At 36.5% G+C, this 17,907-nt stretch overlaps 2 protein-coding genes across 3 annotated transcripts; both read right to left on the bottom strand.

Moving 5' to 3' along the window:
* Positions 1 to 1,364: 1,364 nt before the first annotated feature.
* Positions 1,365 to 2,701, bottom strand: LOC105280633 (transcription factor Adf-1-like). Of its 2 annotated transcripts, XM_011341299.3 has the most exons (4): positions 2,503 to 2,701; positions 2,327 to 2,413; positions 2,019 to 2,167; positions 1,365 to 1,907 (listed from the first exon to the last, which is right to left on the bottom strand). In XM_011341299.3, the coding sequence occupies exons 1-3, from the start codon at positions 2,669 to 2,671 to the stop codon at positions 2,121 to 2,123; spliced, it is 303 nt and encodes a 100-aa protein (XP_011339601.1). In that variant the 5' UTR covers positions 2,672 to 2,701; the 3' UTR covers positions 1,365 to 1,907; positions 2,019 to 2,120. The 2 variants fall into 2 exon arrangements, with proteins under 2 accessions (XP_011339601.1, XP_011339600.1); XM_011341298.3 differs by lacking the exon at positions 1,365 to 1,907 and having other exon boundaries at positions 2,042 to 2,413.
* Positions 2,702 to 2,846: 145 nt separating this feature from the next.
* On the bottom strand, positions 2,847 to 4,496 carry LOC113561372. The gene has a single exon (XM_026971808.1). The coding sequence runs from the start codon at positions 3,770 to 3,772 to the stop codon at positions 3,179 to 3,181; it is 594 nt and encodes a 197-aa protein (XP_026827609.1). The 5' UTR covers positions 3,773 to 4,496; the 3' UTR covers positions 2,847 to 3,178.
* Between the last annotated feature and the right edge of the window lie 13,411 nt (positions 4,497 to 17,907).

Raw genomic sequence — 17,907 nt, 5'->3', positions numbered from 1 at the left:
CCTGTTTTTTTTATATAAGCAAAGTATCTTCGACACACATTTTGTAATTAACTTGTTTCTTCATTGTTGAATTACATAATCTTCCTTAATAAGAAGGAAGAAGGGTCTTAATAATCCGAGCACAAAGATTTATGGTCTTAAATAAGATTAGTTTTCATGCGTGAAATAAACTCCCGATTGATTGTCTTTCGTATACTCGGCCATCTGCGCGATAGTTATTCATTAATACGTTCATTTCTGTACGAATGCGATACTTATTTGTCTTTTTCTTAGAAAAACGAGTAAAATAGAAACTCGTTGTTCCGGAACAAATTATACTCATGTATGTATTTTAATTATTTCGGATATGAGGTCAACTTTTCCTTTGAAGAAATTTCGAATTGATTATTTTCTGATATGTCTAAAGCGTTTTGGTAATAGATATTCATTAATATCTTGTTTCTTCGTTGAAGAATCATATTGTCTCCCTAAAAAGAAGAAGAGGTAAATTTATTCCTGAATAAGTAAATTGATGCGATTTGCGTCACTTGATCTCACTGATTTACGTTACTCCTCACGCATTATAAATTATAACAGTTACTATGAAAACTTACGTTAAATAATTAATTATATATAATAAGCTACGTATGATAACATAATATAGAATATATGTATTTAATATATAATAATAGGATATACATATAATAATAGGATATACACGCGTAATATTGTACGTAATATATGTAAATAGTAAGTGAAAATAAGATATTTTTCTTTAAAACAGGCTTCTCTCTCTCTCTCTCTCTCTTTATTTATTAATAATGTATGTTTATCACAGACATTTCATACATTTAAGTAGAAAAAAATTTTCTAGCATATAGAACGCAAATTTTGGTTGATCAGTAATTGTTGTGTAACTAAGAAATAAAAACCTATAATACCTCGTAATAAAACAAGTTTTAGAAAGAAAGCTCTTGTAATTTCCTCACACAAACATTTGTTAACGAAAATACTTTATAAGTTATTAAGGGTGCGTCCAGGATGACGCTATTAGTGCTATTTAGCACTAAACCTCTATATGTAGTGTGACATAAATTATATTATAGATTAGTAGCGCTAAATAGCGCTATTAGCGTCATCCTGAACGCACCCTAAATATAAAGGAACTAAAAAAATATATGTATAAAAATGTAACGCTGTATAATTTACTGCAACTCTTAAAATTACTTTGTACTAAAAGCAGTTGTAAGTTTTAGTCAAGTATTAATCAAGTATAAGGTTTAATCAAGTATTTAGTATTCTTTTACTTAAGTACTTTGACGTATATATTAATAGTATATTAATTAATATTATATACTTTGAAAATAAGAAACGAAAAAAAATAAATTTTACGTAATAATAATGTAAAACTTTTACTTTTAACAAACAAATATCTTACGCAAAAGTCTTTGTTTGAACTCATTACTTCGTTATATCATCTTCAATATATTGTTTTACTAACTGCATGAGACTAATTAGGATATCCAAATGTTTCGACTCGGGAATTTTTTGCAAAGCAAAACCTAAAGAAGTTAGCATAGTTTTCACATCGGGACGAAATGAATTAAAAGGTTCTGTAACATCAATATTAGATACAGATGGAGATGAAGTAAGTGCATCCCCTACTTTTTGTTCCAACACATTTAAATTTTTCGATTGTTCCAACATAGTGTTACTAAAAACATCGAATTTCTGCTTTTTTCGTTTGGCAAACAGATCTGACTGTGGAACGCAATGTTTACTGGTATTAATAGCTTGTTGCATTTCTTCTACAATAGATATTCCACTATCTTCAGGTGCTGAAAATGATGAACTTCGTGGTAGCGATGATGTAGAAGGTTGCACAGATGGTAAGGGCTCAACCGTGTTTGAACTTTCATTAACATCATCTGAAATACCACGAAATACTAAATAAGACATTGAAGAACAAAACAATTCTTAAACCATTTAAAACCTCTTCCACATCAAAATTAAAAATTACAAAAAACAGCAATATTTACCACATGAAATAGTAATCAAGTCTTCGTTCCACAAGTTTGATGCAGATGAGGCATTTGATATCGAATTTGAAGGCAGATTGGGGGTTGGCAAGTTTACTTGTACTATTGCTTTTGAAGTTGATTCTTTTCTTTTATAATTTGAAATAGTCCTAAAAAAAGTAATTATACAAAAGATTAGTAGTATTATGAGTAAATTAGTATAGAAAAAATTGGCACGCATTTTCGACGTTTTATTATATCAGTCAAAAACATTAGGTTATTGTAAAGATTCCATTGCGATGTATATGTTAGTTGGCCAGCTCCAGCACCTGATCGAGGCTGAGATTGAATACATTTCCTTCTTTCTCTGCCAAATCGCTGTCGCAACTGATAAAATCGATGTTCAGTTTCAGCACCTGTGTATATAATTACTCATTTAGTATAAATAATTTGATTGATTGATTGATTGACTTTTACAAATATCTTTATTTTAATACGTACGTACCTGTTTTTTTGTTGGTCAAATTATTGCCAATATCCTCCCAAATCAGTCTTTTCACTTCACTATTACTATAGAATTTTTCTGATTTATCATATAACAACGGATTGGCTTTGACGCAGCTGATAAGTTCTTTATCATCTAACTCATCTTCAAATTCGTCTTCTCCCGACATTGTGAATTCAGAAAGAATTAACAAGTTTATCTTAGCAAAATAAACAAATTATACACAACATGTGTATGTACCTATTGCACATCACAATATGAAGGTTAGCGTTCGGATATTTTTACCGCCAGTACGTATCTAATGTATTTAATTTGATTGGCTGTGGGAAATAACGAATGGAACGCTTGTGACTGAGTTCGTACTTATATTGCTTTGTTCCGATTGGTCTGATGTAAGATGTAGAACGCAAGAAATGAAAAATATTCATTTCACTATACAACCTTATTACAACCTACTTCACCGGAAATACATTTTAGGTTAGATTACAAATGCGTGTTTGCTAGAGACTCTGTATATAGGGTTTCTCGTTTTTGCAGTCTTACAGCTCTATTTCTACAGTCTCTGTAGCGAGCTTGAAATGAATTGTCTTACTTACAACCTTACTTACAACCTACTGCACCAAAAATACATTTATCATCACGTCTTACGGTCTTACAACCATTTACAACCTTGCTGCTACGACCATTGTAGACGAGGCTTTAGCGTTAGTTTTACAATGTCACGATCTATGTAACCCGAGGGGAGATTTAATTCAATCTCCTTGATTAGATATCGAGCGCATTCGTTGACGCTTTTTGCCAAGGATTGCAAACGTTTTAACTGCGCATCGATACATTTTACAATATTTTCCAGACCGATAAAAGTAGTTTGTTGCATCACTATACATATACCATAGGGTTTTCGTTTCTTTGACGCAGGCGTTAAAGCAGTCTCCTCCTCAGCATGGGTATTCCCCGTGGTATGAGCTTCGTTTTCTTTGTACGCCACTAGTATGGACCGGGCTCCGTAGCTCGTGGTAAAACTGGTGGAAATATTATCGATGCTGATAGGGTCGGGCCTAGATCTGTTATGAGAGCCTAAATATTCCTTCATGAGCTTCATGCTCTTTTGAAATCGTAGCCATGACTCCGCATCGAAATGAATTCCCTCCGCGTAATTGCCGTTTAATTTGACTACTGGAACGAAGACTCCGTCACTCGTTGTCTGCAGCCCCACGTGTATTCTCTTCGTATGTGAATTGTTGAGTCCGTATGATGTCGTTAGCAGCATGTGATTTCGCTCGTTTTTCCCTCGATGCCGTGTTCCTTATCAGGAACATCGTGAGTGTACGGCCATTTCGAGGGTTTATTACCAGACTGCTGCTCAGCCATGTCTTCTCACTTCACCGTAATATTGTAATATGGCGCGGATGAACAGCATCAACTTTGCCGAAAACTCTGAAGAACACCACGCGTTCACGAAGCCGTTCAGTCGAACAGCGAAACTGCAATGAATTTGTCTCCGTAGAATGCCGTTGCAGCGTTTCGTTTATATAGTTTTGTTCGCGTCATCCCCGGAAAATTCACTTGCGTGCGTAATTGTAAAATTGGAAACTTCCTGATCCGACTAAATTTTTCCCACGCGCGAAGCGATTTAAAACGTTTAAAAGATTGAACGGAAATTCGTTTTTATAAAAGTTATATAGCGTGAAGGATGAATCGGTTGAGAATACCGGATTAAAATTTCCGCTAAGCGGGTGTTAGCTAATTCAAGATTCTTAAATGATTATTTATTCGGAAGACAAATAATATAAAGCAGTTGAAAATATTTCTAAGTAATAAATAATCGCCGGAAAATAAACGCGCTCCAGAACAGGTTTGATCCTGTCCTAGCGTGTTCAGGTCACGAGGTTTTTAAGAAAAAAAATGCAGAAACGGTGAGAAAAATAGTAAAATAGGAATAAAATATCGGCGGGGCAGCATGAGACGCTTGGATTATCTCCACGATCAATTCTCGCGATAAACCGGCTGCGGCGTACCGGAATTAATAATGTAGGATCGTAAAGAAAAATCTTTCTCCATCACAGTCGTGTGAACCTAGCGCCCAACTTTAACAAATAAAAAAATCGATTATATCATAGGTTTGTACTTCGTTTGTACCCGTTTGTACTTCCCTTCAAATCGTTTGTATCTCAAGGGTTAACAAGTTAGGGGGGAGGAAAAATAAGACAGCGCCCAACTTTAAGATATTTGAAAACGGCCAACGGCATTCGAAAGAGCATCGTTTATACCCGTTTGTACTTCCCTTCAAATCGTTTGTACCTCAAAGGAACCGGAAGTACAGGCTTTTTAAAAATTACGTCCAAGAGGTATCTTCGTCAATTTTTGAGATATCGAAAAACGGCCAACGGCATTCGAAAGAGCATCGTTTGTACTCGTATGTACCTCCTTTGAAATCGTTTGTACCTCAAAGGAACCGGAAGTACAGCAGTTTCAAAGTTTCCGAAATTGTTAATACGTAACTTTGTTATTTGTAGAGGTCCCTTTGAAGTACGATTTCAAAGGAGGTACAAACGGGTACAAACAATGCTCTTTCGAATGCCGTTGTCCGTTTTCAAATATCTTAAAGTTGGGCGCTGGCTTATTTTTCCTCCCCCTCTAACTTGATAACCCTTGAGGTACAAACGATTTCAAAGGAGGTACAAACAGGTACAAACGATGCTCTTTCGAATACCGTTGACCGTTTTTCGATATCTCAAATATTGACGAAGATACTTCTTGAACGTATTTTTAAAATTTTTAAAAGTCTGTACTTCCGGTTCCTTTGAGGTACAAACGATTTGAAGGGAGGTACAAACGGGTACAAACGATGCTCTTTCGAATACCGTTGGCCGTTTTCAAATATCGTAAAGTTGGGCGCTGGCTTATTTTTCCTCCCCCCCTAATTTGATAACCCTTGAGGTACAAACGATTTGAAGGGAGATACAAACGGGTACAAACGAAGTACAAACCTATGATATAATCGATTTTTTTATTTGTTAAAGTTGGGCGCTAGGTTCACACGACTTTGGTTCTCGCGTTAAAATTGTTCGACTTTACTAATTTTATCGCGCTTTGACTGTCAGAATATAATCGTATCGGTTCACGCACTACTTGACTCATAATATCTTTTAAAAGTTCTTTCAGCCATAAAAGTTCTTGACTTGCCAACGTCATTGCAATACACTCTGATTCCGCAGTCGACAATGCTACCGTCTGTTGCTTCTTGCTGCACCAGGATACTGCGCTTTTTCCTAGTAAGAACACGTACCCACTAGTGGAGCGTCGGGTATCCACGTCTCCTGCCCAATTGGCATCGCAGTAACCTACTAATTCAGCTACCTCTGAACCCTCAAATTTTAAACACAAGTCTTTAGTTCCTTTTAGATATCTCAGCACATGTTTTAACGCGTTCCAGTGTGCTTTTCCGGGTTTTTCAGTGAAGGCACTGAGGACAGTAATTGCACAACCTAAATCTGGTCGAATACATTGATATGCGTACATAATGCTTCCTAACACTTCTCAATACGGAACGTTCTTCATATCTTTCTCTTCAAACTGATTCTGCGGTGCCATATCCTTCGTCAATGTTTGATTAACATCTAATGGAGTCCCCACTGGGTTGCAGTCTTCCATTCGGTATCGTCGCAGCAGTTCATCAATGTAATCCTTTTGATTTAAAGTTATTTCGTTCGCTGTTCGGTTGCGACAAACTTCTATCCCTAAGATCTTCTTAACGGGTCCCAAGTTTCGTATGCGGAATCTTTCTTCCAGTTTTTCGATGATCCATTGTTTTAATTTTTTATCATTGGTAAATAATAAAAAATCATCCACGTACACTCCCAAAAATGCTACGCTGCCATCTTCAAGCTTTTTATAATATAAACTGTGATCTATCTTGGAACGTGTGAAATTTAATTTCCGTAGAGCCTCATCTAGCTTTTTATTTTAAGCGTAAGCCCCTTGTTTCAGTCCATAAATAGCCTTTCTGAGTTTGTAAACTTTCTTCTCTTGCCCCTTTTTAACGAATTCTTCCGGTTGCTGCATATAAATTTCTTCCTCTAAGTCTCCATTGAGGAATGCTGTGCGACATTAAGATGGTCTATGTCATAATCATGCTTGGCTGCTATTGCAAACAGATATCTAAGTGTATTAACCTTATGAGTGGACAATACGTTTGATCATAATCAATTCCCGGAACTTGCTCAAATCCTTTGGCTACTAACCTTACTTTGTACCTTGGTGTGTCGTTGTCCGGATTGTATTTTCGTTTAAACACCCATTTTGATTTTAGCGCCTTCTTTCCTTTCGGCAGATCACATAATTCCCAGGTCCGATTTTCTTCCAATGCTTGCATTTCGTTTCTCATCGCTTCGAGCCACTCTTCTTTATCCGAAGAATCCAAGGCTTCCTTTAAATGCATCGGTTCGGCTCTTGGCTCGTCACTCACATTATACGACACGTAATCCGGGAATTTCTTTGGTTTTGGTGTACGAACACTGCGGCGAACTGATTGTGATTTTGCTTCCAGTTGTTCTCTATCATCATTCGTTTCTTCTACGCCAGGATCTTCGTTATCCTCTTCCGCTTCGTCGTCTGTAGTGACGTCAGTACTCTCTGCTGCGCTTGTGTAGCTCTCAGCATCTGATTCAGCTTCTTCATAATCCTGTCCTTTATTGGATTCTAGTTGATTGTTACAGACTTGCGTCGAAGATGGTACTCTAGAAGCTTGACTGTCTGACTCATAGAATACAACATCTCGACTTTTAAATACCTTTTTACTGCTTGCATCGTAAAGACGATATCCCTTCGTATGTTCCAGGTAACCCAGAAAAATACAATTTCTAGATTTCTGATCCCATTTTCGGCGTTGTTCTTTCGGGATGTAGGCTAATGCTTGACATCCGAAAACTCTTAATGTCCCAAGTCTGGTTTATTTCGGCTCCATACTTCGTAAGGCGTTCTGTCTTGTAGCGCTTTTGCTGGCGAACGATTAGTTAAGTAGACCGCCGTGGAACAAGCCTCAGCCCAAAATTGTTTGGGAAGTCCAGCATCCAGCAATAAACACCGCGCCTTTTCAACAACTGTACGGTTGCTTCTTTCCGCTAAACCGTTTTGTTGCGGTGTGTAAGGAACTGACAGCTGATGCCGAATTCCTTGTTCTTCGATGAATTTCCTAAATTCTTGATTTACAAACTCCTTTCCATTATCCGATCGGATGGCTATAATTTCTTGACCTGTTTGCTTTTCAACATACGATTTATATTTCTTGAAAGCATCGAGAGCTTCATTTTTATGTTTCAAAAAATAAATACTTAACTTCCTCGTATGATCATCGATAAACAAGATGAAATATTTCGCTCCACCTATGGATGTCGTCTCCATTGGCCCGCAGATATCCATATGAACTAGCTGCAATCGTCTTGTAGCTCTTCTCTCTCCGCGATCCTTCGTCACGAAGGGCTGCCTCGCCTGCTTGCCTTTGACGCAGATTTCACAAGGTCTATCTTCCGGATCATCAAATTGAAGGCCGACAGCATGCTTGTCCCTTAATAATGACTTCATACTGGATTTGCTCAAATGGCCCAAACGCCTGTGCCATTCAATTGTGCTCTTCACGCTTTTGCAACTATATACCGCATTAACTGACTGTGACAACTCGTAAATACCGTTCACTGGTTTTGCTAACGCTACGAGATTACCCGATTTGTCCGTTATTGTACAAACATGTTTATTGAATTTTACCACTAAATCTTTTTCGGTTAATTTTCGCACGGATAATAAATTCACGCTCAGTTCCGGCACATAAAGTACTTCTTCTGCAACAGCAATGCGTGCCGTTCACTTCTATTGGTATGTCCGCCGTTCCTTTTCCTCTCACCTTCAACTTATTATTGTCCGCTACAACGACCTTTGACTCGCCTATCTCAACGAAAGAGTTCAACAAGTCTTTGTTGTGCGACATATGTGCGGATGCCGCCGAGTCGATTATCCATCTCGCTGATTGTGTACTGGAGTGTTTGCTCGCCAGAAAGGCGACTTTCGAGCTCCTTCACTCTTTTTTCTTCCGCGATCCGCTCGCCGTTTGTCCTTTTCAACTTTCTTCGTTTCTTCGCAGTCACTAGCAAAATGTCCACTTTTGTTACAGGACCAGCATTTCACCCATTTTTAGGCTTCTGCGCTGATTTATTCCTCTTCGATTGTCTTTTTGCATGAAACGCTGAATTGTCACTTGCCGACCGTGAGCTGCTTGCACACGGTTCGTTTCTTGCAACAATTTCATTTTGATAGAGTTCCGGTGATTGGCATACCAGAGCTCTCTAAGGCCATTATCATTGGCTGGAAACGTTCAGGCAAGTCGGCCAATAGCGCTGTACCTAGCCATTCTTGGTTAATTTCGAAACCTATGCCCGTTAATTGATGTGCGGCGGACATGATTTCATTGATGTACTGTTCCATAAAATCACAATTTTCCATCCTGGTCGTCGTAATTTTTCATAAAAGGCCAACCTTTAGCGTTAGTCCTTTATCCTGGAAAGCTTTCTCTAAATTGGTCCAAGCTTCTTGCGCCATTGAAGATCCTGCCACGTGGACATAGAGCGCTTCATTTACACTCAGAATTATCTTCGCTTTTGTCTTAGCTCGCTTGTCTTCATTTGTTTTAATTCCTAGAACTGCCTTCCATAGCCCGTCCAATTGTAAAAGATTTTCCATCGCAATTTTCCAGGTAATGTAGTTCTCTCTACCCTTGAGCTTGGTAATGGCAGGAAGACCGCTGACTTCCGCCATATTTGTACGCGTGCACGATTTCAAGCTCTCACTAACTTTTCAAGCTATGCCGTGCACCTTTTACGCACTCTCACGCAGTCACACTCACGCTCGTGAATGTCCTTTTTGCCACACTTTCGTAGCGTCACACGGTACACGCTTTTTCCGCGATCGCGTGCAACTAACCTTAGTTGCGTCAGCCGTTTCTAGACTGCAATGCGTCGCACTATACACGAACACCTTCTCTGTTCTCATGGAGTGCCTGGGCCCATAATCTTATGTTGGATAAAACTTTATTATATTCTGTATTAACAGTGGTACAAAAGGCAAAGAAGAGTTACAATGTACGTGCGTACTATATTAAAGCTACACAACGATAAAAACACAAGAACTAAGAGCGGCTTAAAAAACAGGGCCGCCACACATTCACGGTCGCTTTACAACTACGCCATCTACATATAATACCTCGAGATTATATCAATTTAAGGAGGTTCAGGTGCTTCAAAAAAATGCAGCCAACCTCATGAAATTGTAATATATTGTTCTGCAATGCAAAATAGAATTATGTGATTTTTTTTGGAATTTGTCATGGCCTCGTTTTGAAAAAAATCGACTCAAAAGATTTTCCTTTTTTCATAGGTTTTTATGGGTAATGACATAGTACACAACTTCAGAATTAAATAATGCAAGAAAAAATGCAAATGACAAAGAAAAAAACAATGTACACATTTACCTTAATAATTTACAAATAAATGAGAGAAAAAAGGAGGTAGAGTATTCCATATTTCGTAGAGAAATTAATTATTAAAAATGAAATTGCCTGATTTTTCGTCTGCTGAGAAATTGGAAATTAACAAATGTGGCAACAGCGCAATCGAGTATAGTAGAGATCGATTGTTTATCTGTCATTTTTGTGGTTAACGCTTGAATTTTGCGGTGAACGCTAATACACTGTTGCCAAGTCAGCATAGAATCCTACCGCGTCTCACTACTCCCCCCGATGAAGCACCCGAACCTTCTTAATATCTGCTACACTAATGATAGTGTTTTGCGAGAAATAATACAAACAAATAACAATTTTAACAGTTGGAACATTAGTAATTGGAATAATAATGATATTGAAATAGGCAATGTACAAAACATAATTGATATTCCAGTAATAATTTCTAATGAAAATACAAATAAAGTTGCTGATGGACAAGAAATAATTCTTGTTAACATTCCACAACAATCAGGTAAAAATATAATACACAATATACATGATTATGGAAGAAATTCTTTGAGGTTCAAATATGTATTAAATGTATTAAAAAACGTATTAATCAAGAATATAATTTCATTTATAGAATCTGCAAGAATTAGATCTAATATATCATTTACCAACACTGAAGAGAAGAATATTTCGTTTCAAAATGAAACTATTAAGCTCCTGAAGTAAGTTAAAAAATAAAAGTTACCAGATAGCACAGAGAGTTCAAAAAGAATTCATTTGTCATGTCATCAATTTTGAGTTTATTTTTAGATACAAAAAGAATTCAAAAAATTGTAAGAATTCTTTTTGTATCTGAAAATGAATTCAGAATTGGTGACATACAAGTGAATTTTGCTCTCTCACTCACTCGCCCTCTCGTCCTCTCGCTCACTCGTCCTCTCGCTCACTCGCCCTCTCGTTCACTCTCTCTCACTCGCCCTCTCACTCACTCGCCCTCTCGCTCTCTCGCCCTCTCTCTCTCTCTCTCACTCGCCCTCTCGCCCTCTCGCTCTCTCGCCCTCTCTCTCTCTCTCTCTCGCTCTCTCACTCACTCGTCCTCTCGCTCACTCGTCCTCTCGCTCTCTCACTCACTCGCCCTCTCGCTCTCTCACTCACTCGCCCTCTCGCTCACTTGTCCTCTCGCTCTCTCACTCACTCGCCCTCTCACTCTCACTCACTCGCCCTCTCGCTCACTTGTCCTCTCGCCCTCTCGCTCACTTGTCCTCTCGCTCTCTCACTCACTCGCCCTCTCACTCTCACTCACTCGCCCTCTCACTCTCACTCACTCGCCCTCTCACTCTCACTCACTCGCCCTCTCGCTCTCTCGCTCTTTCACTCACTCGTTCTCTCGCAAATATATCTTTTTTCACTCCAACTTCTTGCACTACATCGCGTCGTACACTTGTCGTACACCGACCAGCGGAGATGCTGTCCGTATATCCATGTGACTTACACATGACGGTCGGGTCGATAAGTTTTCTAATGTAGAGCCTCTACATATGATTGTTATGTGTGAGTCGCACGATATACCAACAGCATCTCCGCCGGTCGGTATATGTACACTAAGGTGCATTGATTCGCGTGGTAGCGAATATATATTTATTAAAATTGCTAATGTTTGATGTTATTATTTTTATTCGATCAATCCTGGCACAATGTCGATGTTCGGACATTTTCAAATAATGCCAGGATTGATCGAATAAAAATAATAACATCAAGCATTAGCAATTTCAATAACTTACTGGCGATTTAAAATTATCTATATAATATATTTATTAATATTACTATATATAATAATATTATATATATACATATATATTATATGTATATAATATTATAATATATACGTATATATAATATATATATATATGTATAATATTAATATATATATTAATATTAATAAATATATATATTCGCTACCACGCGAATTAATGCACCTTAGTGTACATGCTATCTGGCGCACGCGAGAAAACCGATATTAGCTGCTGCCATCTCGTTGAAAAGAACGAACTGTACAAACGACGATAATAACGACGTTTCTTAAGCGAAAATTTGCCAATTCAGACTTTGCATCGCCATATCTCCGCTCGTAGGGCACGTAGAAGAAAAATGAAAACACTTTTATTACATAATTCGACCCCAAGCTATCCATTGAGCCTACTTAGAAGTTGATCGGATCAGCCGTTACTGAGATCCGATAATCTAAACGTCTCTGAAAACGTCGCGTCGCGTAACAGTACACGGTCGGTCTCGCTGCGCATATACTTGGCGCGAGACGCAACCATGTCTCTTGAAACTCTTAGCCGTTGTGAGCAAAGAATCGCAGTTATGTGTTCAAGAAGATGGAAACGTCTTTGAACATCTTTTGTAATATGTTTATAAAAAATGAGAGGCAAGGGGACTCACGCTAATCAAGCACCCCGAATTGTGAGAGGTAAAAGGATTCACGTAAATCAAGCACCCTAAAACTTGATGAAAGCCTCGTCACGTGCACGTCGTTCATCCTCGGTAAAGATAAGCACGGCAAAATGCGTGTCAATCAGTCTGGAGCTGGTTGACTATCAAACAGAATCAGTCCAGGACAGGATAACGGATAGGAACACATACACGCAGACGCACACGCGCGCGCGTACATACACACAGAGGTGGAGGGTGGTTTGGAGTCACAAAATACGCACAGTGTATGGGGGTGGAAGCTTTTTACTTAAATTATAAAATATTATACTTTGGAACACTGTAACTCACTAAAAAATGATCCAAATGCAAAAAACAAAAAACCATTGTATTCGCCTCATTCTCAGCTACAACTTTTATTTTGAGAAACAAATCAACTTTCATTTTAAAAAATGACCGCCATGATAAAATCTCTAAAGTGGCGCCATCTACAATTAAATTGATAATATCATCATCTTGCCCTCGAATCCATGCAACTTTTGTTTGAAACGTTTTTTCGTATCTTCCATATTTTTTAAAAGATTTGTCTGGGGAAATTAAAATGAAACACTCTGTATATTATTATGGTGTCTCATTTTAATTTACCCTCTTTCCAAAAACCTTTTTTATTTTTGATTGTAGAAAACAATGTTTCAAAGAAAAGTTCAAAGGAGAATATAATATGATTCCGATGTGAATGTCGGATGTCATCGAACGCAGATGTTCATCGTTTTTAAAAAACGTGACTAATTTCTTAAATGTAACTTGATTATTTCCTTGAAATGAATGTTGTAGATCTCGTTGTGACGTTTTCAAAAGATACCAAAAATTGTCTTTTGTATAAACTGTTTCAGAAATATGAAGTTTCAAAATTTACAAAGCCACTGGATATGTATTGTTTCATGAAAAGGTTTTAATGGTTGTTTTAAACTCATATCACTATCTAAATTTCTATCCATTCTAAAAATTTCTATCCTACTTTTAGCTTTACCGAGAAATAACAAGAAATAATGAACATAAAAGATTTCTGTTCGGTTTTGAATTCTTAAGCAACATGAGTCCTTTTTGCTTTTACTGGGGTGCTTGATTAACGTGAGTTCCCTTGTTTCTTACGCTAAATTCTTATCGTAAGTGCTCAAACACACCTCTATTTTGATCGATACATTGTATTACATATAATCAAAATTTGTTTTCGACTCTTTGCAGTGTATCATCGTTGATATCTTGGAAAGCGTGTTTAATTCGCAATTTCATATCTGCGATGTAAGTTGTAAGTTGTCTCGCAAACACCTTTACCTTGACATAACTTACCTTGATATAACCTTAGAAGAAAAAATCCATAGGCGTGAGATCAGGAAAGTTTGCTGACCACTCTTGAGTTTGATTACTCAATCCATCTTCATGGAATTTTTCGTTTAGGTATATGGTGATCAAGCGACTCCTGTGGATAAGAGCATCATCTAGCTACAATTACGTCCTACAATGAGTGCGGAGATCTACATCTTCGAGGAGATTTGGCAATTTATTTTGCAGGAATTGCAAGTAGGTACCTATTTAAATGATCTTCGAAAAAGTAAAATTCAATTACATAATAGGTTCCGATAATGCTATCCTAAACATTAATCTACCATTAGTGGTTTCTACGCTTCCAATTACATAGGTTCCAATAATGCTACCCTAAACATTAAGGTCGTTCTACATTAGTCGCAAGCAAGCAATCGTATGAACGCAAGCAGTACTTCCGGTCGCAAACTCCTCGCAAGCAGCAGTCGGAAACTTTGGTCAAATCTGAAACTTGCATCTCTGCGATTTGTGATAGCCAATGAGCGTCGAGCTCTGTCACTTGTCTCTTGTCACGGCACAACGATTCTTTTCTGTGCTTGGCTAAATGATGATTGCAATGTAGAAACTCAAATCGCAAGATTCGTATGACTTGCAACAATATGGATGTGTGATAAATTGCTTGCGACTACTATAGAACGACCTTTAATCTACCATTAGTGGTTTCTACGTTCCGTTGCGATTGTGGATTCTGATAGAGCAATAATGGCAGTTGTGTCGATTTAATCCTCTTCTGTTAAATGTTGTTTCATTTATAAATAGAAGGTGCACGAAAATATGGATCTCTCCGATATTAACTTCTAGCCTAGTCGCAAAATTGAAGCCTATGATTAAAGTCTCGAGCTTCGAGCTGCAGTGTCAAGACAATGTGGTGGAGTAGAATTTCCCAAATCTCAATACTCGACTTATTGTGCTTCATGGGATATTATACTCGTCTTGAATAATTCTTGTCGCGATGTAGGGGTTTTGTTCTACTGCTATCAGCAGAATATTATTTTCTTTTTGGGTCAGTCTTTTTTCTGTTACATTTTAGTGACACTTTTGAGCCCAGCAAAGCAATAATTTCATAGTCCTGAGCATTATATATCGTCTATCGAGAATCTAGCAGCATACATCCTTTCCACTGCTTTTAAAGAGAAACTGGAGTCGTTTGTATTACTGACAGAATAAATGAGTTTTTTTAGTAGATCTTTTCATTGGTTGTACAGAATGAAAAATCCTTTTGCGCGATGAAAGCAATCCTTTTGCACGATATCAAGGAACTAATCTTGTGCCACGATTTCACATACGAAATTTGGCATGAAATTTCATAACAATTAATCTTTTTTACTACGCTTTTAAATTCACTTTAAAAAGCATCATCGTATTCGTTTATTATGTCCTCACCCTGGACGACCATTTTGTACGTACAAAGCGCCAAATTTTTATATTAAGCACATTATTGTACGAGATTAAGTAACAAGATAAGTAGATAACTGTAATTTTAGAATCTTTTCCCGTTTCGAACATGAAGTCTTGTTGTCCAGGATTCAATATTGTGTGTACTTTAATCGTGGAAAAGGATTTTTCATTCTGTGCAACCAGTAAAATGATTTCTTTAGAAAAAAATCACTTATTCCGTCGGTAATACAGACGACTCCAGTTTCCTCTTAAGTTGTTATTACGCAACTCGATTATTTTTATCATATCGATTATTTCCGCTGGACTATGGCTAATCTCTCATAATTAGTAATCTAATGAATAACCGAGGTAAATGAAATTCTTGTAAAAATGTTTAATATTTTTGAATGTTTGACACGTATGTAATACAAATGGACGTTGTATGAATTCATACAATGTTCCTAAGTAAATTCCAAAAATATAAATATAAAAACTCGACAATTAATAAAATTCTTACAGAATTTCAAATGTGTATGTCAATATTAAAACACTTGCATTATAACATACATACATTTAGAAAGCGTAAATATTTTATTCTCAATTAATTCTTGTAAAAATCTTGTTAAGTCTCTCGTGATGTTAAAACAAGTTTAGAACAATCATTAAAACCGTTTGCATGAATCATACATGTGAAGCTAGTGATTCTGTAAATTTTGAAGTTTTATATCTCTGGAACGGCGTATGCAAAAAACAATTTGGGAAAGTGTTTTGAAATCGTTTCGACAAAATCTACAACTTTTATCTCAAGGAACAACTTAAGTTTTATTTAATAAATTATTCTTCTTTAAAATGTCTTGAAAACGACACGATATATATAACTTAGATTGGAATCATGTATCCGCCTTCAAACCAAATAACTTTTGTCTGAAGTATTTTTTTACAATCAAATATAAAAAAGTTTTGGGGTAAATTAAAATGGGACACCTTGTATAATCAATTGAAACCTTCGTTATGTTTGCTTTATCACATCGCAACTTTCCTCATGTTTATATTATTTAACACGAAATACCATCAAAACTCTGCAACTCTCGTGAATTAAGATAATATATCGCGTTTATTTTATGGTATTGTATTATTATAGGTATAAATAAAAACATTATGTATGTACAGTTCGCAATACAATTACCTATATTACATTTTTTATCCTAACAAGTAAAACTTATAGGTCGAATAAATTTCTTTACATAACTATATCTTTACACAGGCCTGCACAATTTTAAGTTTTGTTAATTACAAAAAGCAGAGTAGGAGAATCTGATAGATTTTTGACGCTGAAAATGAATCTGGCAGCAGAATTTCTCCAGCTCGTCAGGTTTTTGAGTAATTTGTGATTAAATGATCCAAAAATGATTATTTCGGTCACTTTCATGAATTTATTATGGGAGAACCAAATTTTTTGAAATATTTCTAGCAATGGCATCGTACTAGTTTTCACCTTTCAAATCCATTTTCGATTGCCGTCAGATAATTTTTTTTCGCTGAGATATACAAATATGAAATTATAAGGCTGATCATGGTCAACGCCGCTCTGAAGAGAGAAGTTGCGACCCTCAATTATAAGTGACTATAGAGCTTGCAGCTAAGGATATATTTTTCAAATTTTCTCATTAGTGCTTTTTTATAGTTTTGTAAACAATTTTTTTAATTTTATACCTTTTTATTGTGATTCTATTTGCCATATTGGATCCACCATTTTTTATATCAAAAAATAATAGGCGGTGTTCAAAAATTTCTGTTTGTACCCAAATTTGGATTCATGATGAGACAGAGATAGAGAAGTGGCACGATTGAATTGGAATGGCTCCTTGGACCTTTATGCATGACCAGTCTTATAACTTCATACTTGTTTATCTCAGCGAAAAAAATCATCCGACGGCAATCGAAATGGATTTGAAAGGTAAAGACTGGTACTGTACGATGCCATTGGCAGAAATGTTTCAAACAATTTCGTTCTCCCATAATAAATTCATGAAATTGACCGAAATAGCCATTTTTTGACCATTTAACCACAAATTACTTAAAAATCTGACGTTGGGGAAATTCTACGGCCAGATTCGTTTTCAGCGTCTAAACATCTATCAGAAACATCTACTCTGCTTTTTGTACCTGACTCTTGCAGGCCTGTGTAATTACTAATTCTATTATTAAGAATAACACAGTACAGTATCTAACTGCACCTGTTATCATCATCATTCATCAGCCAACCACACATGTGTGATTATATTCTCTAATTTTATTAATTATTCTCATACATTTTGTGTATGTTTTGGTTCTGAGAAATAAGTACAATAACGATATTTTAATATTATATAACTGGCCAATAAGCATCTGTTAGTTTCCTTTTACATTGCTAGTTTCTCTATGTACCATATATACAGGTGATATACAATAATCACACGCGCTTAATATAAATAATATTAAAACTTAGATCTTAATATAATGCTGCAGTAATTATACGAATAGAAACTTTACTGTGTCTAATTCTTTCCTATGCAGCACCAGCATGCACACGCACTGGAATATAAATACGCTTTTATATAAAACTTTTGTATAATGTACACAAGTCACTCTTTTATAATCCTTTTTTTAATCATAAAAGATACAAATGTTCATTAACCTACAAGCAGGGAGTCTTGGGCGGTATCACTCTGGCA

Source organism: Ooceraea biroi, chromosome 8 (assembly GCF_003672135.1).
Source record: "Ooceraea biroi isolate clonal line C1 chromosome 8, Obir_v5.4, whole genome shotgun sequence".
Lineage (NCBI taxonomy): Eukaryota > Metazoa > Arthropoda > Insecta > Hymenoptera > Formicidae > Ooceraea > Ooceraea biroi.
The sequence above is the reverse complement of the archived record's forward strand: the minus strand, read 5'-3'. Positions and strand labels throughout refer to the sequence as shown.

Excerpts from the sequence above, each read along its gene's own strand:
- LOC105280633 (XM_011341298.3), bottom strand. The coding sequence starts at position 2,671 with ATGTCGGGAGAAGACGAATTTGAAGATGAGTTAGATGATAAAGAACTT. Across the intron at positions 2,414-2,502 it reads TTTGACCAACAAAAAAACAG|GTGCTGAAACTGAACATCGA; the intron begins GTACGTACGTAT and ends TTATATACACAG.
- LOC113561372 (XM_026971808.1), bottom strand. The coding sequence starts at position 3,772 with ATGCTGCTAACGACATCATACGGACTCAACAATTCACATACGAAGAGA.